General features: G+C 40.0%; 2 protein-coding genes across 4 annotated transcripts in view; both read left to right on the plus strand.

Moving 5' to 3' along the window:
- Positions 1 to 207: 207 nt before the first annotated feature.
- LOC138719955 (radial spoke head protein 4 homolog A-like) lies at positions 208 to 5354 on the plus strand. The gene is made up of 6 exons (XM_069855573.1): positions 208 to 742; positions 1223 to 1454; positions 2020 to 2763; positions 3450 to 3594; positions 4374 to 4491; positions 5100 to 5354. The coding sequence occupies exons 1-6, from the start codon at positions 477 to 479 to the stop codon at positions 5344 to 5346; spliced, it is 1752 nt and encodes a 583-aa protein (XP_069711674.1). The 5' UTR covers positions 208 to 476; the 3' UTR covers positions 5347 to 5354.
- A 2144-nt stretch (positions 5355 to 7498) lies between these two features.
- The window catches only part of CENPE (centromere protein E), a 35813-nt gene continuing 22371 nt past the window's right edge, over positions 7499 to 20940 (plus strand). For 2 of the 3 annotated variants that reach the window (XM_069855559.1, XM_069855560.1), the window contains exons 1-17: positions 7505 to 7563; positions 8029 to 8120; positions 10044 to 10133; positions 10212 to 10330; positions 11368 to 11487; positions 11897 to 11978; positions 12164 to 12231; positions 12307 to 12378; positions 13968 to 14019; positions 14788 to 14875; positions 15061 to 15187; positions 15822 to 15941; positions 17185 to 17343; positions 17710 to 17851; positions 19013 to 19104; positions 19416 to 19472; positions 19550 to 19717. In XM_069855559.1, the coding sequence (XP_069711660.1) occupies positions 7508 to 7563; positions 8029 to 8120; positions 10044 to 10133; positions 10212 to 10330; positions 11368 to 11487; positions 11897 to 11978; positions 12164 to 12231; positions 12307 to 12378; positions 13968 to 14019; positions 14788 to 14875; positions 15061 to 15187; positions 15822 to 15941; positions 17185 to 17343; positions 17710 to 17851; positions 19013 to 19104; positions 19416 to 19472; positions 19550 to 19717 (1704 nt within the window). In that variant the 5' untranslated portion in view covers positions 7505 to 7507. Of the gene's footprint in view, positions 7564 to 8028; positions 8121 to 10043; positions 10134 to 10211; positions 10331 to 11367; positions 11488 to 11896; positions 11979 to 12163; positions 12232 to 12306; positions 12379 to 13967; positions 14020 to 14787; positions 14876 to 15060; positions 15188 to 15821; positions 15942 to 17184; positions 17344 to 17709; positions 17852 to 19012; positions 19105 to 19415; positions 19473 to 19549; positions 19718 to 20940 lie in introns of all 3 variants that reach the window. The other variant, XM_069855561.1, reaches the window with a different exon arrangement.

Consider the following 20940-nt stretch of genomic DNA (forward strand, 5'->3'; position numbering starts at 1 on the left):
CGCGCCCCAGCAACGGCGGCCAGGCCTGCCCCGCGCGCCCCGCCCCGCCGCGTCGGTTGCTGCGTGACGAGCGCAGCCGGCCCACCCCGCATCATCCTCCTGGCCAAGCCATGGACGAGCCTCCCGGGGAGCCCCTGGCCCGGCACGGATCTCGGGAAGGGCAGGAGCAGCACGCTCCCACCCCGCCTGAGCAGGACGCCCAGCAGTCAAAAGAGGGACCGCCTTCCTATGGGTACCAGCGGATAGGAGAAGGGTCTGATGAGCTAAACCGAGACCCCTACCAAGCACAAGATGAAACAGGAGGTGTCAGCCAGACTCCTGCACCAGAAGGAGCCCCGTATCAATCGCAGACCCCAACCAAACACCTGCAGGAAGCAGAACAAGCCTCTCATGAGCCACAGGTACCAGAAGTAAACATCATCCAGAGGTACAGGCTGGAAGAAGACTCTCATCCAGCACGGGAGTCAAAGCAAAACATGTATCAGTCATACACACCAGAAGTAGACCGTTACCAAGCACAAGAACCAAAAAGTGCCTATCACATCGATGCAGCAGAAGACCTCTATCAAGCATATGAACGTGGGCAAGGCCCCTACCAGCCACATGAACCAGGTTATGGTCTTTATCAGCCAGGATACAGTCCATACGATGATCACATACCAGATCCTGAATCCCGAATGCTGGCAATCCAGAATGCAAAAGCTTATTTACTGAAAAGCAGCACAACATCTGGCCTGAACTTGTAAGTCTGAAAAAGGAACGCAGTTGAAAGGGTAGGATGTATGAGCAGAGAGAGTAGCCTTGGTAGAAGGGCAAAGGGAGTGATAACAGGAGGTATATATAGGATGGGAGAATATGTTATAAATGCAATAATTCATTGTTATGTCATACTTGTGTGTGTCCAATGTCTTTCAGAATCAAAATTCGTAAGGGAATCTGTAGAGTTCAAAGGGAAATTGATTTTATTAAAAGCAAGTTTAAATTCATCTTCAGCTCTTGAAGCAGGTGCAGTATATACTACAAATGGAAGATGGGACTACTCCTAAGTACGTTATAATGAGACTAGTTTCAGGTCTGATAATGCTCCATGACACCCTTTCATCTGACTATTCCAACAATTTGTCCAAAGCTCCAGGTGATCAGCTTCTGATTTTGATATTAAAACCATAGTATATTAAGACTTTCATATAGTAGGTAAGTAATATTTACATTTATATGACAGATATGATCATCTTGCTAATATCCTAACAAAGATTCTGGATGAACAGCCCACAAATGCAGTAGACATAATTGAGAATATCAGCAAGGATGTGAAGTGTGCTCAGTTTCAGAAAAAAATGGACACTCTTCGAGATGAACATGAGATTCTTCCAACAACTAAAGCTGCAGAAGAGCGTAAAGCATTATTCCTCAAGGCAAATGCAGAAGGAGAAGAAGAACTAGAAGAAGAGATAGTGAGTTATTATCAGAGAAAAAGAAATATCATATATACTAGGGAATGGGTGGGAGTATGGCAGGAAAGGAAAAGAAGGAAGGGAGGAATTTGTAATTTCCCTTGTACTATTGCCTCTCATGGTCACCTAAATAATTGCAGGCACAGTATTGTGTACACTTTTCACAGCTAAATTGATCCCATGTCTAGTTTTGAAGAAGAAAACCCAACTGGTTATTTAGTTGGGATTTTTTCCTGTAGTAAGTCTAATATCCTGAGCCTTTAAAATCATAGATGTTCTAGAGATGATGAACAGAAAGTGAAGTTTACAAGATCCCCTATATGCCAGTTCAACATGGACTACTGCATCCAAGCTGCCATTCATCTATGTTCTCTTCTTTACTTATAAAATAACATCTTTTATTTTTCTAAATGATAATGGAAGATGTACTGAATGAACTTTTGGAAAGCATTTTGAGAGAATGAATGGAACTACAGGGAACTGAAATGTAACCTTCAGTAGATAATATGTTTAATTTTTCAAATCGTATTGTTATTCAACTCTAACTCCAGATCTTCTTTCCTAGGGAGAGACCCCTCTACATAATGTGATGGAAACAGCCTTTTATTTTGAACAGGCTGGAATTGGCTTGAGCAAAGATGAATCCTATCTCATATTCCTTGCCCTAAAAAATCTAATTAGCGTTCAGCCAATCCAGACCTGTCGCTTCTGGGGCAAAATTTTGGGCCTGGAGATGAACTATATTATAGCCGAAGTACAGTTCCAGGAGGGGGAGGAGGAGGAGGAAACAGAAGAGGAAGAAGTTATTGAGGAAGAAGAGAAAGAGGTGAATGAGGTTGAAGACACAGATGAGGAGAAAGAAAAAGATGAACCACCAAAGTCCACCTACAAGCCGCCACCTCTCATCCCAAAAGAGGAAAATGGGACAGGGGCTAATAAATATGTCTACTTTGTCTGTAATGAGCCAGGCAAACCGTGGGTAAAGTTGCCTCCAGTGACACCAGCCCAGATTGTCTGTGCCAGGAAAATCAAGAAGTTCTTCACTGGTAGGCTGGATGCTCCCATTGTGAGCTTTCCTCCTTTCCCTGGAAACGAAGCTAATTACCTGCGTGCACAGATAGCTCGGATCTCAGCAGGAACCCACGTCTCTCCCATTGGATTTTACCAGTTTGCAGAGGAAGAAGATGAAGAGGAGGAAGGAGGAAAAGACACATACGAGGAAAATCCTGATTTTCAGCCCCTTTCTGCAGCTGAAATGGTGGATTCTCTCTCCACATGGGTACACCATGCACAGAGTATTCTACCACAGGTACGTTCTGGCATAGCTTATATGGATCTTGGATACCATTCACACTGTAGTACTCATAGGGTTTCAGAATGTAAATGAAAAAGCTTAAAAGCTTGTGATACCAGGCTAATGCTGGAAAGAGGTATTACTAATCTGATGATCTTTGTTGGATGACTTGGTGGCCAACCTATCAATTCAAGAATGACAGTGTAAAATAACAGCAAATGGTAGGAAATAAGGTTTAAAATTATTACTAGCAAAACAATAGTTGTAAAAATAAAATCCAGACTCTTTAGAAACTTACAATCTTAAGAACATTGTGTTACGTTCCTCGGAGTAAATAATAAGGCAGACTTTAAAAGGAAGGGCAAGATCCATAAATTAAGCCTCTTCGGTTGCAGTAACAGGTAATCTAGCAAGGATATAAACCAACATGGTGAGGAAGTGAAGACTACAAAATAACAAAAAGCTAATGGCAGTGGTATAAGGTTATTCTGAAATAGTAAGCAGGGATGAGGGAGGAATGAGGGATGTAGGGTGCACTCTACCAAGAAAATACAATATTCTGCCAAGAATATACCAAGTACGGAAAATATATTTTTCTTTTCTTCCCGCTCTCCCTTATCTCTGTGTGTGTGCTTGAGCCAATTGTTTTAACTGGCTCACATTTCTTACATGTATTTATTATTTTTCCATATCCACTACAGGGTCGCTGTGTTTGGTTTAATCCTTCTCAAAAATCAGAGGAGGAAGAAGAAGAAGATGATGAAGAGGAGGAGAAATCAGCGGAAGCAGATGAACCACAGCAAGAAGTAGGACCTCCTCTTCTCACTCCACTCTCTGAAGATGAAGGTATTCTTCATGGAATATAAAATTTTTGACAGAGTCACTAGGAATGCTAGCATTCGGGTAATAAATATTTGATGTTATAGGATTCTGAATCTTCATGAAGCAACACAGCTTATTCTTTTACAAAACTGATCAAAAGCAAAATGATTAACAGTATGGGCTTTAAGACCGAAATAATTTGATTTACTAGTTAATAATCTCATTGAGAATAGGGGGGAAAATCCCTCAGACTTGTCAGGCTACTGCAAGTTCGAGGCAGCTCACTACATTAAACACATTCAGCTATTTTTCTACCATCTTTTTAGATGCAAAAAGCGTGTGCACATGCGAATAAATAAATATATATGTACACACATACATAGATATATAAATAACAATTCAGATCTTGTAGCATATTACTGCAGAAATCATGGGAATATGGAAATGTGAATATTAGATTACATCAACAGTAAATTATTGTCCTACTTTTCATTAAGGTGAAATATAATCATATAATTTATCCATAAGTAATAGAATGTCCTTGACAAAAGAAACAGCAGTAAGTACTACTGAATTTCAGAAGCATCACCTTTCTGTACGTGGCTCTTATAGCATTACTGCGCTACCTACCCATACATCCAAACCACCTGTTTGAATACAGTGCCTACATTTTTTGGTTTTAACTTCTGGATCTTATAACATGGAGCTCATTATAACCACTGCTTGAATACTCATTCTTAAATATTTTGTAGAGGCTCATAAGTCAATTTATTCATAGACTCTGTGTATTTGTCTGCCTCCAGAAATTGAAAACATCCCCGCTTGGACAGCTCAGCTTTCTACAGACCTGATCCCAGAACATGCTGTTGCAATCCTCCAGTCGAACCGATGGCCTGGAGCATATGCCTTTGCATCTGGCAAGTGAGTAGATAGTTGACAAGATTACTACACAGACTGCATACGCTAACCAGAGATAACTGTCTACCAAAGTAGAAGTTGCTTTATTATTAATTTAGTGACCAAATTCTAACTATTCCGGAGACTGATGGACAAAGACACTTAAACATGCACAGCAATAGTTAGAATTTGGACAGAGTCCTTGATTTAAAACCCATATTCTTGAATCTATGGCAATTTTTACAAAAATAGCTATATTCTGTGGTTCTAAAGAGCATTTGTTTCCACTTCGCATGGTTCAGTCATTACCTCTACTTGCTTTTACGTGGGCACTGGACTTTGTGTCTGAAACAGCACAGTGTTACCAATGTGAAGCTGGAGTCACGCTGGAATATGGTGCAGTGAGAGTACTGCTGGCATCACTTCAGCATTTGGAGATTTTTAAGTGGAAGCTATATAATCAGCAGTAACAGCATTTTAAAAGATTTGTGGTCTTTTAAACACTTGTTATAGGAGATCTGCACCAGAGTGGCTGATTTTTTGCACAGCAGAGTAAGGAAGCCTGACAGTATCTCCACTGACGTTTCATTGGAGGTGGGGAGAATGTGTGATCTTTCACTTTTCTTTCTCAGGAAATTTGAGAACATCTACTTTGGCTGGGGCCACAAATACAGTCTGGAGAACCACAGTCCTGAACTGCCTCCACCAGTACAAGCTGAATACCCCAGTGGGCCAGAAATCACTGAGACAAGTGACCCCACCCTGGAAGAGGAACTGGCTTTCAAGGCTGCCCAGGAAGAAGCCTTAGCTGCAGACGAGGAAGAGGAAGAAGAGGAAGAAGAAGAGGACGCTGAGGATGAGGACGAGGACGATGATTAAAATATGAGGAGAAACATTTTTTAAGAAAAAGTTTAAACACGGAATAGTGTTTTCAGAAATTGGTCATTAATTAGTTGAGCTTGAAATAAATGCAGTTGGAGCTTGCCCTTCGTTTGATTGCTGTAGGCTCTTCTTTGCAGCTACCTTCCCCTCCTTCCCAGCCCCCCAAGCCTGGCAACACCAGCACAAAGACTGCGTTGGTTTCACTGGAAGACAACACTGTGAAGCATCTTTTTTTGGGAAAGCAGACAAACCCAGTTTGCTCCTGTCCCCTAAAATAACACCTCTTGGAACCACCTACCACCCACAAAATCTTCACATTGCTTTTCTTACCTGCACTTCAGCACCTATATAAATTTTACTTCAATCAAAAGAGAAAACAAACCTCAGTTCATAGAATTATAGAATGACTAGGTTTGAAAAGACCTTTGAGATCACTGTGTCCAAACGTACATGTCCACTGTTAAATCATATGAGATATGGGCATACAGGAAAGCTGGAGAGGGACTGTTCACAAAGTGTTGCAGTGATAGGATGAGGAGCCATGGGTATAAACTGGAGAAGGGCAGATTTAGACTAGACATAAGGAAGAATTTCTTCACTATAGGAGTGGTGAGGCACTGGCACAGGTTACCCAGGGAAGCTGTCGCTATACCATCCCTGGAGGTGTTCAAGGCCAGGTTGGATGGAGCCTTGGGCAGCCTGATCTAGCGGGAGGTGTCCCTGCCCATGGCAGGGGGGTTGGAACTGGATGATCTTTGAGGTCCGTTCTAACCGAAACCATTCTCTGATTCTAAGATTCTATGATTCTATGGTTTAGTGGACTTCAGATGTCCACTACTAAATCATATGAGATATGGTTTCATAGACTTTTGATGTCCACTACTACGGTTGGACTCGATCTCAAAGGTCTTTTCAAACCTAGCAATTCTATAATTGTACGATATCTCTGAGCATCTCATCCACCCATCTTTTACCCACCTCCAGGGATGGGGCCTCCACCACCTCCCTGGGCAGCCTCTGCCAGTGCCCGAGAACCCTTTTGGTTAAGAATTTTTTTCCTTATGTCCAATCTGAACCTCCCCTGGAGCAGCCTGGGGCCATTCCCTCTCGTCCTATCGCCTTGTCACTTGGGAGAGGAGGCCAGCCTGCTACAGCCTTCTTTCAGGCAGCTGTAGACAGTGCTGAGGTCTCTCCTCAGCCCCCTTTCCTGCAGGCTGAACAGCCCCAGGACCCTCAGCGGGTCTGCCTAAGGCTTGTTCTCCATCTCTTGTACTCAGCACTGGTGAGACCGCTCCTTGAATCCTGTGTTCAGTTCTGGGCCCCTCACCACAAGAAGGATGTTGAAGCTCTGGAGAGAGTCCAGAGAAAAGCGATGAAGCTGGTGAAGGGGCTGGAGAACAGGCCTTATGAGGAACGGCTGAGAGAGCTGGGGTTGTTTAGCCTGGAGAAGAGGAGGCTGAGGGGAGACCTCATGGCTCTCTACAACTACCTGAAAGGAGGTTGTAGAGAGGAGGGTGCTGGCCTCTTCTCCCAAGTGACAGGGGACAGGACAAGAGGGAATGGCCTCAAGCTCTGCCAGGGGGGGTTCAGGCTGGACATTAGGAAAAAAATTTTCACAGAAAGGGTTATTGGTCACTGGAACAGGCTGCCCAGGGAGGTATTTGAGTCACCTTCCCTGGAGGCGTTTAAGGCACAGGTGGAAGAAGTGCTAAGGTGTTTGACAGAAATGGTTGGACTCAATGATCCGGTGGGTCTCTTCCAACCTGGTTATTCTGTTATTCTATGATTCTATGATTCTATGATTCCCCTGCCACCACCCCACTCCCTCCCCAGCGACGCCCCCACGTCTGTGTGCGACTGTCCCCTTCGCCGCGCAGCCCCGACCCCCACCACCGCCGCCCCCTGCATACGCAGAGGGGTGCCCCGGCACCAACAGCGGCCGCTCCCCTGCCAACCCGCTCGCAGCGCCTCCCTCGGCTCCCCCCGCCGACTGCTGCCGAATGGTACGCTCCGCCGCGGCGGCGTAGGGTGGGGCGGGGCGTCTGCCCTGGCGCGGGCCAATGGGAAGCGGCCTGGGGCCAAGTTCGAATGCGGGCGGCGGTTTCGCCGCGGGTCGGGAGGGAGGAGGCGGCGGCGTGTCCTGCCGGCGGCCGCGGGGATGGCGGAGGAGGGAGCTGTCACCGTCTGTGTGCGCGTGCGGCCGCTGATCGCCAGGTACGGGCCCTCTACAGGGCTCCACCGGCGGTCCCGGGGCTCCTTCTCCCCTTACTCCCCCCCACCCTTCGGGGGTCCCAGGGCCCTTTCCTTCTCCACCCTCCCCCTGCTCCCTGCGCCGGGGGTCCCAGGGCTTCTCCACCGCACACGGGAGGCTTGGCCTTCCCTGCCACAGGTTGCCCAGGGAAGCTGTGGCTGCCCCATCCCTGGAGGTGTCCAAGGCAAGTTGGATGGGGCCTTGGGCAGCCTGGTGTGGTGGGAGGTGTCTCTGCCCATGGCAGGGGGGTTGGAACTGGATGATCTTTAAAGCCCCTTCCAACTCAAACCACTCTGTGATTCTATGAAAGTGCGGTGCCTGAGCAGGGTGGGGAATGAGGGGGCCCGGAGCTCGCGTTAAGGGCGGAATTCGCATCCCAGGAGCAAGTCCCAACCTCATAAAGCTTAACAGAATGTCTCTTCTTTTAGGGAAAAGGCTCCAGAAGAGAAAGAGGTCCTCTACTGGAAAAGTGAAGATAATATTATTTCTGAAGTCAACGGTACAAAAGTATTCAGTTATGGTAAGAATACAGAAGTGATTTCTTTAGATCAGTAAACTTACTTATGTTGATAGGCTTATGTCAATACCTTTGCTACTGAACTGCTTGAATGCTTGCCAGTGTCCGTGGCATTAGCTTTTTGCAATGTCGGAGAATCATAGAATAGTTTGCATTGGAAGGGCCCTTAAAGATCACACAGTTCCAAACCGCCCTGCCATGGGCAGGGACACATCCCACTAGATTGTAGAATCATAGAATAGTTTGGGTTGGAAGGGACCTTAAAGCCCATCTAGTTCCAACCCTTTGCCATGGACAGGGACACCTCCCACTAGATCAGGCTCCCCAAGGCCCCATCTAACCTGTCCTTGAACACCTCCAAGGATGGAGCAGCCACAACTTCCCTGGGCAACCTGTGCCAGTCCCTTGCCACTCTCATAGTGGAGAAATTCCTCCTTATGTCTAGTCTTGATCTGCCTCCCTCCAGTTTATATCCATTCCGCCTAGTCTTATCACTGCAACACTTTGTAAACAATCCCTCCCCAGCTTTCTTGTAGGCCCCCTTCAGGTACTGGCAGGTTGCTATAAGGTGTCCTCGGAGCTTTCTCTTCTCCAGGCTGAACAACCCCAACTCTCTCAGCCTGTTGAACTGTGTCTGTGAAGTATTTTCCCAGTCTACTAATTTTGAAGGAGTATCATTGGGGCACCCAGGATTTTTGGTTTAGTCAGTATCAAGTGTTGCAGTTTAGCTCTTAGCTAGCTTAGACTATGCAGCTTCTCTGTCCTCTGGGGAGGCAGGATGGGGAGGAGAATGAGGAAAAGAAAAGGAAAACTTGTGGGCTGAGAAAAAAACAGTTTTAATAGAACAATAAGAGAAAGCAATTATAACAACAAAAATAATATGTTTAAAATAATGTATTTAAATACAACTGCTCACTGCCTGATGATTAGCCTGTCCTGAGCAGAGATTGCAGCAAGCACAGAGACAGCAGAAAGTGGAACCCCAAATGCAAAATCTCGATTGCCTACCCACACAACACTGTTGTCAAAGGCTCTGCACCTGCAGAAGACAGGAAACTGAAAAATCCTTGATTTTTTTTTGTTTAGCAGTAATCAAAAACATCAGTGTATCAACGCTTTTCTCATACTAAATCTGAAAAACAGCAGCTGCTGGGAAGAAACTTAATGCCAAATATAAACATTGCATGCCAACAACTAAAAGTATATGTGTGATCAATATTATTCTCTTATTAAAGCCAAAACATGGCAGCTACCAGGGAAAAAATTAACTCTGTTTTAGCTGAAACCAGAACAAACAGCCGTATGGTTTTGAAGTCAGCTCCCAGATGGACATTGCGTTCTCTCCTGGCTCATGCTGTGGAGTGGTTTTGGAACACATGACTGGAATTCATAGAAAAGAATCCAGCTTCTAAAAAGGCAGGACTAGGGCTATTCCAGAATGTCTAGGCAGAAGAGGGTGGGGGAACCCTAAATTAACAGGCGCTTAAGTGTGGATTTCTACTGATCTGCTCTACTTGTTAACATGAGTGTAGCCGCTAGAAAGATTTGTCACAAATTACAGATTCAATAGAAGCATGCTTCAAGCTAAGAGTTTAACAACTAGCCTGTCTTGTCAGGCTTACGATCCTCCTAGATAAACCACCCATGTTTTTTAGGACTAACTGGCATGACTATTTAACTGCGTCCCTCATTCTTAGGGTTTTTTTTACTTGTTATGTGCTCATTGTATGTTTCTTGGTTCTGGATTTAATATTTCATTTAAAAAAAAAAAAGAAATCTTACCTTAGTGTCAAAATTGCATTTTATATTTAAATTATCCTACAATCTGATGCCCATGTGTTGAAGTCAACAGTGCTGAGTAAAATGACACCTTATTTTCAACTTGTAATACAATGTATTTACATGCTTTTTTTTTTTTTTTACAAGATCATGTTTTTCACTCCGGTGACAACACTCAGCAGTTATATGAAGGTGTCGCTGTTCCAATTATACAGTCAGCTGTGCAAGGTTATAATGGTAAGTTTTAAAACTGTGTTTAAATCTTGTTTGCAATGTATTTCAAAAGTAATTAATAAGATTTAACTGTCATTCTAGGCACAATTTTTGCTTATGGACAGACTGCTTCAGGGAAGACCTACACCATGATGGGAAGTGAAGATTCTGTGGGCATTATACCTAGGGCAGTTCAACATGTTTTCAAAATTATTTGTGAGGTGAGCAATTCTGTTAAAATGACTGAAAGGACTAGTGATATTTGATTGTTACAGAAAAATTAATTTTAGTGTCAAGGAGCTTATGAGGGCAATGAGTTTATATTGGACTATATGTTGCAGTTGCTTTGCTAGCCTTATAAAGGTGAGTGGTTAAAAAAAGATAATGGGACGCTATTGGAATCAAATCAGAAGAAGAGTAAGGGGAGTTGAACTTGCAAATATAGTAAGCCTTGTATAAATATATGCTCACTTATTAATATGATAGTGATAGATTAAGGTAGTATGAAGCTTTGTGTTCTTTATTCTGCTATTTTAAATCTAAGAAAAATTCACATTATTAAAGAATTTTAGGGGGAAGGATATGACCCTAGACTTATTCAGGCTTTCAAAGGAATCATAGGCTAATTGCTCAGTGCTAGTAGGAAGTAAGGAGAAAGTACAAGTTAAAACAGTGATTTCCAAAACCATCTTCTGCAGAGCACTTGCTATGGCCTTAAGGTTTTCAGGTAACTGTTATCAGTGACATGAAATGGTCGCTGCTCCATTGAGGAGATGCAGAGTATTCTAGAGGGTCTATAAAAGTAACTAAAGCCAAGAAAATTTTCCATGGTGCTGTAATCCTTGAGTCCATTGTACAGCCTTTTTTCATCTCAGTACTCTCTACCAGGGAGGCAGGGGAAGAAGCCAAGTAAATTTAAGCTCGTGGAGAAGACTAGGTACACAGAGAGGAAAGAGCCTAAGCAGGAGAAAATTAGATATGGAAAGGGTGTTTAAGTGAGATGATCAGTGTCACTTCTGTAGGGCAGTTACTTTTATAACATATAAAAGTGATGTATCTTTAATGCAGGTGGAAACAGTTGGGAGAGAAGAAAAATGATTTGGTATTGATTACATAGTAATGTGCAAAGAGAATGCGGAGGGAAGAAGTCTGAAGAATGATAACCAAGCACATACCTTTGAGTTCAGAATACTTGCATTAAAAAATGTTCATTGATTAGTCTCTTTGTTTTGTTGTTTTTTCCCTCTTTGACCATTAGATTCCAGATAGAGAATTCTTGCTGAGGGTTTCTTACATGGAAATCTACAATGAGACCATTACAGATTTGCTTTGTGACACAAGGAAAAAGAAGCCTCTGGCAATTCGTGAGGATGTTAATGTAAGTGGACGTTATGTAGTGTAAGTATTGTATCTGCTTGAAGTAAAAGAAGTAGTTAAAGAAAGCAGTCTTCAGAGGCATCTAGATGAAAACTTTCTGTGCCAAATTATGTAATTGTTACCTTCAGAATTAGCAGAAGGACACTTAATGTAGTAAAATAACAACAGTGAAGCTGGGCTTGCTGTTGCTGGCTTGTATTTATAAATGTTTGTAAATGTAGGCTTAATCCCTTAAGTTTTCCAGAAATAGTATATTTTATTTAACTTTGACAATTAATTCAAACCAGTGTTGCTTTGTATTTAAGGAGGAGTAAACTGGAATAAATACCATAATTGCTTGTATGTTAACTTAATGTATTGAAGTGAGTTTCAGAGTTCAGTAAAGTTTATTATTATTTTTTGTTCTTAAGAGGAATATATATGTAGAAGATCTGATTGAAGAGGTGGTTGTTGCCCCAGAACAAGTTATGGAATGGATCAGAAAAGGAGAAAGTAAGTTGTTTAGCCTATGTCAGCTGTTATCTTAAAAACATTGATGAATCAGATGTGTCTAGAATCATGGGATACCTCTTTCTGGTTATATCTGAAAAACACCAATTTTCAAATAGCTTTAAAATTATGCTTTTTGTCTGTTATCTCCAGTTTATTTGAACTATTCTAATATTGCTTTTTGACAGAAAATCGCCATTATGGAGAAACAAAAATGAATGAACACAGTTCCCGTTCTCATACTATCTTCAGAATGGTAAAAACTGTTTCCCTATTAGGAGGCGTTTTATTATTTTCGAAGTGATAAAAACAACATTGTACCCTCTTCTAGATCATTGAAAGCAGAGAACGAAGTGACCCTGTAAATGCAAACTGTGATGGAGCAGTGATGGTGTCCCACTTGGTAAGATGTACTGCAAGAAGCTATTGAATAGACATTTAAGTAAATAACTTGCTGTTACCAATTGTTTGGGAGAAGAATGTTACTTTATAATGATGTTACAGGCATGCTTTGCTGTTACCCTCTATCAGACATCTCTTAAGCAGAAATCATATTTCTGTATAGAGGGAGACTCCTGGGGTGTTATCTAGAGGATATCTTCCCATCAAGGGGAATTCTGACGTGGGAATAGTTCCTAGACAATTCATGCTGGACTAGGGAGTGTTTATGCCCTTCCCAGGAATATAGGGGAATATTTTCAGACTGCTCTTGTATTTTGCTAAACACAGCTTACCCTACTGACAAGCTCCTGACCCCTACACACAGTTCCTGACCATTGACAAGCCCAATGAAATACTTTCTAAAGTGGGTAGTCTTAGGGCTTCTCTTATCCTCAAATTTAGTTAAGAGCACATGTGGCCTACAGTTGTAATGGCCAGAAGATTCATTTTTTCAAAAGTAACCCATCTTACCTATTTTGATTACTTGTAGGTGTATGGAATATCCTAAGCTGGGGGAAATACACTGCTGATCTCTAGAGGGGGTGTGTCGATTCCTGAAGATTCCTCTCTACAGCCTTTCCTTCATTCTCAGGAAAGAACAGAGGAATTAAATTGACATGAAAGCATTTGAGCTTGCTAAAATTTGCATGAGTGCTCTCATTCGGAATTGGGAATGGTGTAATTCAATCATATGCATTGTGGAAAGAGCTTTCTGTTCTGGCTTTGTGTGAAAAAGCTCTAGCATCTAAATGTAAATACTCCTCATGCAGTATCTGGTCAAACTACTGCCCACATTTTTTCTTACCATAGCTTATGGGATCTGCTCTTGCACGACCCCTCATTCTCTGCTCTGTGTCTCTATTCCAACTGACTTTATAGTAACCTCTACTAAGAGTAGGGGGAGATGTGGTTTTGGTCTTTCTGGTTTGTTGCTGCTTAGTGTAGATAGTAAAAAATTTTACCCTTCTGAAACAGAAACCAATTAAAGCAAGGCGTACTTGCTCAAGCAAATTATTATGGGGTGCTATAAAATTCTAGTTGACTTTGAACGAGATTCAGAGTGAGACTTCTCCACTGATACTTAATTTCTTCCTTTTCCTTATCCATGCAATGCCAGGCAAGGAGAGACATACAACTAATCACCCCTGACATGCAGGGTACTAGATAATCTCATTCAGGCTCTCTTTCCCATGAAAGATTGTAGCAGATGATCTGTGATTCTATGAAGTTTCCTACAGCTTCAAGCTGTAGTTTACATCATATTTATCTTTTAGTTATGGAGGGCAGGAGGAATTGCGCTGCAAGTTTGAAGTACTGTTCAGGTGCTATTAATTGAGTTCATACAAATTTACTCAATATACTTGGGTACCTTGAAAGTAATTGGTTGGTATGCATGTAGTAGCTAGGGGTTACTTCCAGTGATGAAAGACCTCTTGCTTTGTATTAAGTGTAACTTTAGTTTACTAAGTTCTTAGATTCTCCTAATTCTAAATCTCTGCTAAAACTAAAGTGCCCAAGAACTAACCTGTGAAATATTTAATGAATTTGCAGAACTTGGTAGATCTGGCAGGCAGTGAAAGAGCTAGTCAAACAGGATCTGAAGGTGAGTGTTTAATAAGGCTCTCTGGATGACCACCTCTGTTAAAATAACTTTATCTATGTATTATTGTGTTACTTATTGTTTATAAATAATCTCTTTTCCCCTTGCTAGAGCAGGATCTATTCAGGAAAACACTGAATGCTGTAAAATGCAAACAATTATGTACTACTATGACTTCCTAGAAGTCTAACAACAATCACACACTGAACTAATAGAATGGGGATGAATCAGTAAAGATTCACCTGTAGTAAAAAGATTGTTAAAAGCTTCTAATGACTTGAGTGTAAAGGTGAAGAGTGAATAGATGGCTCAGTCTAGCTAAGTGGAAGTGCAGTTTATTAGCAGTAACAGCATGAAGCTTCACAGAGATGCCTTTCTTCTAAAAAAAATATCAAAAAGTATGTGAGAAGTACATAAGTTAATATTGTCTCTTACAACTTTTGAATTATTCTTTGTATGAGAGGCTGATTTGCTCTACTTATACAAGTAAATATGAACATCTGGAAAATCTAAACAGGAAATAAAGTTGAAGTTCTTATGGCCCCAGCTACTAACTATGTAAGGATTATTAATGATTGTTTGTGATACATTACTATCTTATTTTGATTCACTTGAGCTATTATAAACAATTTTGGCTGTCTGATGATGTGTCCTAGTGTATTGTGGCATTTGGCCTAATGGCTCTGAGAATAGCACAAGCTTAACAGGCTGAAAAGGTATCTTAATTTTTTAAATTAAAAAAAAAAATAACTATTACTGCGTGATACCTAGGTGTCCGACTGAAAGAAGGCTGCAATATAAACCGGAGCTTGTTCATTCTGGGTCAAGTTATCAAAAAGCTTTGTGATGACCCTTCTGGGTAAGCACTTGTGTTTTTATATTTGTTTTAAGAGGAGTCGCTAATTAAACTAAGAAATTTAAATCTTTTATATAAATCCTATCTTGTGTTAGTAACTATTTCAAATAACCTGTTACCTCTAGAAAAGATATTTACTGTGGGTTTATTCTCCACAAAAATATGAAATCTTTTTTCTTTTTCTTCAGTTTCATAAATTACAGAGACAGCAAACTGACTCGAATTCTACAGAACTCCCTTGGAGGAAATGCCAAGACGCTTATTATTTGTACAATTACTCCTGTTTCTTTTGATGTAACTCTTGGTACTCTTCAGGTAAAACTTCTCACCTGCTTTCAAGTATTATTCTGAGTTAAGGCTGCATTGTAGACAGGTTGGAGGGGTGAAAAATGTGATCAACGGGATTTGTAGTCCCTTGAATCTTTTAAAGGTCCTCCCAGGAATTGGAACTTGAAGTATTTTTTTTGTACACAGAATGTTTCCATCTAGTACTAGGTTGTCTAACTAGAGCTTTCTGGCAGTTGGAACACAAGTCCGTCTCTCACCTTGAGGGCAGTGGAAAACCTGTTTTCTCATTTGCCTTTTCTAAACTTGGAACTGCAAGTCTTTGTTAACACAAGATGTTAGACAGGCCCTACAGGTAAGAGTGTAACCCTATTCTTTAGCTAGGATTGTCTTCATCTTGTTGGTTTCTTGAGCCTTTTGTTAAATATAAAATAACTGGGCATACTTTGGCTGAAATGTTAGGCTTCACTTTTTAGGTATTAATATCAAGCAAAGTAAACCTAGCTTTTCATAGCTTAGAATATGTGAAAAGTAAGCAAATAAATATGTGTTCTTTATAAGTTGCTCTTTATCTAAAAAACTTTCCTTTTAACTCTGAAATAGAGAGAAAGTCTTTTGATACATTTGTTCTCTAAGTATTGCTCATGAGAGAATATTCTCCCAGTTTGCCAATACAGCCAAAGGAATGAAGAATACTCCAAAAGTCAACGAAGTACTTGATGATGATGCCCTCCTGAAGAGGTATCGCAAAGAAATTCTGGATTTGAAAAAGCAACTGGAGGAAGTATGTACAACTTACTACCATTAATCTGTCCTTATTGCTGATAGATATTTGGAATCATTCTCCTTTATACCAAAAATCTAGAGGGGCAGGTAAATTGTTTGAAGTGATACCTCTCACTTCTGAGAGAATAAAAGTTGAAAAAGTGATGATAACCATATCTGTGTGAAAGCTAACACTGAATGAGATCAACTGACTGAATTGCTAAATTGTTAAAATATTTAAGAAATAGAAATGTGTGTCTTATAGTGCACTTTATTCCTTTTGATCTGTGGCAGTATTAATTAACTGACATTAATTTCTTATCTTACAATTAAAGATTACATCTTAATTAATGGGTTTCTTCCTCCTTGCTACTGTTTTATCTTCATTTGAGTGTCAAAACTTATGTCCTGTATGGGCAGAAGATACATTTTAAAAAAGGAACGCCAATCAGTATACTCTCTTAAGAGTTTATCTTTCTCCAAAACTCTATGGAGTTGAGGAGCAATCTTGCAAGTCTTGTTAGAGCATAGGCTACAAAAGATTAAGCACAGGAAAATCACAATTCTGAACATACAACTTTGATGGATTAAATCATCAAAAGATGCATTATTTTTTTTCTTGCAAATAAAAAGGTCATAGGAAAAGTTTAAGGGAAAAATAACCAATCTCTCCTTCTGAATGTAATTTACAGTATAAACTTAATCTACAAGTGTGTCTTTTGAGGTAGTAGGTAGTGAGGAAAGTACTTAAGTACAGAAAAGTTTGCTGGTAAATCCCATGTGAACTTCAAATTAGTATAAATTATTGTAAGCTTGTGATAAACTTGTTTAAAAAAAGCTAGCTACTGTAATGCAGTTTCTTTACAACAGAATAAATTTTCAGTGCTTCAAATTTGAAGAGACTACGTGCGTTAGACTGGCTTGCTGTTATTTGACAATTGAATCATAGTTCTCAGAGCTTCAGGCTTCTGATATCATGGGAAGGTCATCTTAAACTGTTACACTTGAAAGAATGCTCTTTTGTCCCTAGAAAAATCTGAGACTGTGTTGGTTTTGAGAGTTTTTGACCCCTTTCACTACTTAGTCTTACAGGTAAATTGTAAACTAAATTGTCAGTTTTCCTAACGATTGAAGACAGCTCTTCCAGACATTAAAGAACGTATGTGTGTAGTTGTTTTTAAATATTAGTAATTGTGTGTGTTCTGTAGGAGCAGCTTATACACTCTTAAAAATATTAACCAAACTGACTTTTTTTATGGAAGGTGTCTTCGAAGACTCAAATTCATGCAATGGAAAAAGACCAATTGGCCCAGCTGTTGGAAGAAAAAAATTCCCTTCAAAAAGTACAAGAAGATAGGATACGAAATTTAACTGAGATGCTGGTGACTTCTGCCTCCTTTTCCTCAAAACAGAATTCTAAAGTAAGCACCTCTTCTAGGTCTTATTTGTCAACTCTGAAATACTTTCCAAAATGCAATATTAAATAAATAGCTTTACATTTACAATTAAGAAAATAAGTTTGGTAAGCAATTTTCACACAATTTAACCTATTTTTAAAGGGGTAACTTTTAAAATACCTTCTCAGTGAGTATCAATTCAATGTTGCTTTGCAGTGAACTGCAAAGATTTTTGCTTTCAAACTGTTATGCTGTAGTTTAATTTTGAAGAAAATGCAAAACGCTTTCTAGTAAGCTGCTGATACTGTTATAGAACTAGCCTAATGCAACACCCACCCCCTGCTTTGTGAACTTATTCTAAGCACTTTTTCTGTAAATACTTTTTTGAAGGCCAAGATAAGAAGAAGAGTTACTTGGGCTCCCGGTAAAATAAGCCAGGCGAATGTGAGCTGTTTTGAAGACTTTGAAAAACCAAGGCTGTCTGAAACATTAAAAAAGAAAAGATCTCTGACACTACCACAAGCAGAGGATTGTAAGTATCTTCAAGAAAAAATAAGAAATCTCTGCAAGCCAGCTTTGAATTGAGAAATAATCCCTTTTGAATGACTCTAAATTAAAAGCAAGTTAATTTCCTGACAGTACAAAAGCTACACTTAGCTGGCACTCTACTGCTCAAATTATGTTCAATGAACTCTGTTTTGAAAGTTTCCTGTAGCCCATAAGGAAATTATTTCTGTCAACAAAGAATGCTATGTGGAAGGGAAGTGGTTTTAGCACAATGATACTGGTAGTTCTTGTGCTGGAAATAAGGTTAATTTTACTGATTTTAGTTGGAGCATGAGTCTTATTATCCCAGGTGAAATAACGTGTGGCAAATTCCTGTTGGATAACTTTGCAAGTGTAGTCCCTTTCCAAAGAAAATTACTTCCCCTGTTGTCCCATCCTCCCCTGGATATTTAACTTGTTTAAACCAATAGTAAGAGCTGTGAGGGGTCTAAAAATACTCCTGTCATGCAGCTTACCTCAACATTCCACTTTTTTACAGAAGCAACCGAAGTTTTTCTTTAACACAGACTGTCCATCCAAATAGCATTCCCTCCAAAAAGGAGGAGGGAGAGGGTGGATGTGTGCAAGTCCAAAATCCTCAATAAGAACAGAGAAGTCGCTACTCACATCATATTGAGACCTAGACAAATTCAAGGTCTTATTAGAGGAGCGAGGGACAAAGTAACTGAAGAATAGAGAATAATTGGCCAGTACTGTCACTAGATTACATCTTCTTACAGTCTTATAACCTACCTTCCTGTCAAGGTGTCTGCATGTGGCTTGTCAGAGGCTTTTTTTTAGGGAGGCGGGAGGGGTGTTCGTCTTTAAATAGCATGGATTACTGTTGAGTGGCTCTTTCATTGACAATTACAGACTAGTAAAAGTGGTTAAGTATATAGTCTGGATTTAGTTTAGCATTCATTAACTTGTGATAAGGTAGTCAACATAAGTGTAGAGGCTGGACGTCAGTATTGTTCCCTTTTGATAAGGGAAAATAATGAGATTCAGAAGTTCTACTTGATGTGCTACGTCTTTGCCATTGAATGATTCTTTCCAATGGGATAAAACTCATTAAGAAAATAATTCTGTGTCCAGTTTAAAGTCTCCCACTGCTCTGTATTTCTTAATACATCTTTTTTGTTTTTAGCTTTGTTAGAGAATTCTGAACGTGACAACCAGTATCCGTTTCCTATTCAAATGTCAGATGTAGAGTGGACTGCTGGACCTAACATGAATTGGGTAACATCATAATCTATTTCAGTTGTCTAATAAAGAGCATACACGTTACGTGCTTCTCAGTAAGATCAGCCTTACTCCTCTGTACAACACCGGTGTTCTTCTATAAGCCTGAATAATTATTTTAACTAATTAGAAAGCAAACCTCTTGGTCATCCTTGAAGTTGTGGGATTCTATGATTCTATAGGTTTGTGGCAAATGATCCAGTAAGACTTAATATTTAAACAGAACTAGCTGTGGAAAGCCAAGCAACTAGGAATATAAAACTAAACTTACTTTTAGATCAGCTAACTGTGAATAATTCTTTTTCTAGACCCAGAGAGACTTTGAAGAATCTGTGCAACTCTGTGAAGCATTAGCACTAGAAAAGGCAAGTCTGTTCTGTATTGTCTAGAAATAAGACTGACATTCCAGCAACAACTACTGAAGTTTCTTGTGCTTCTTCAGGATATTGCTGTAAATGAGGTCAACGTCCTGCAAACTAACTTTGATAACCTACTATTGGAAAACGAGCGGTTGAAACAAGAAATAAATGAAATGAAGGAGAAACTCAAAGAAAAAATAGAAACAGATGAATTTGAAGCACTGGAAAAACAAACACAAAAAGAACATGAGGTAAGGCGCATTAAAATAAATACGGAATGAGAATTCTCTTTCTCTAAATGTTTTCTGGAGTTTATTCAGTGTACATTTACTTGGATGTTCGTTCACAAACAGATGGTGTTGTAAGCTACATTGAGCAACAAAGTGAATGAACACAGGATTTAAACTGGTTTTACTCAAAGTGTAAACTTCAGACTTTAAAATTTTGGAGAGTTGCATGCTGAAGTCTGGTTAAATGTATTTGTATGTCTATGTATATCCATATATTATTTTTATATATGCATGATCTGAATTTCAGTCCAGATGTCTGCAAGAGACATTTGGTTTGTGGCATAAATACATTTTAGAAGTGTTTTGAAGTTTAAGTATGGTTGTTAAACCATATTTCCCATTTCCTTTGTAAAACATCTTGCTTTACAATGCAAGATGGCTTTGGCTTTTGGTAATCCATTGAACTTAGTAATAAAATATTAGAAAATAATAGTGTGAATAGTCATGTCTGTGGAAACTTGAAACATTGTATTTTGTGCCAGGAAGTCAAAAAGGTAAACCTACGTTCTGAATAACTTATGATATGGGGAATGCCGACTTTGTTTTCTTCACCTCCTTGTGCTGTTAGTGGAGATGTACCTTGTTTATCCAAATGTTTTATGCTCTTGTTCTGTACCCTAAAACACGTACTACTTTATATTAGGTACTAGCTGTCCAAGGGCTAGGTCATAAAGTAAATCACAATGCAAAACAAAAAAAAACCCAACCAAACAAAACTCAAACTTGAGATATTGTGACATGGACATACTATTCCACTTCTTTCATGATACCTTCTCTGCAGGTTTCTTGTACACACTAGTCTGTTTGACATCCTCTGACCAGGAAATTAAGGTTGAGGCTGAAGTTACCTCCTTTTGTGCTGTTTCAGATTACAATTTAACAAGCTCGCCTCTCACTTTCATTCTGTTCCCTACAAAGATTTATAGATCTTAAACAAAATGGATTCATAATAGGTTATGATTTAGCTTGTATTTAAGGTTCTTTTTAGAAGACCCTTTTTATGCTAGACTAATTGTGCTGTCTTCATTATCAGTCAGCATTTAACAAATCCTCAGTTAGTTTTCCCTGCCAAGCTTTTGTGTATCTAATAACAGATGCAGTGTTCTAAAGTAGCTTCTATCACAAGAATTGCTTTTTGAATAATTCACATTTTCAGTTATGTATCTGAAGATAGTCCATAAAAT

The sequence above is a fragment of the Phaenicophaeus curvirostris genome, chromosome 4 (genome assembly GCF_032191515.1).
Source record: "Phaenicophaeus curvirostris isolate KB17595 chromosome 4, BPBGC_Pcur_1.0, whole genome shotgun sequence".
Taxonomy (NCBI): domain Eukaryota; kingdom Metazoa; phylum Chordata; class Aves; order Cuculiformes; family Cuculidae; genus Phaenicophaeus; species Phaenicophaeus curvirostris.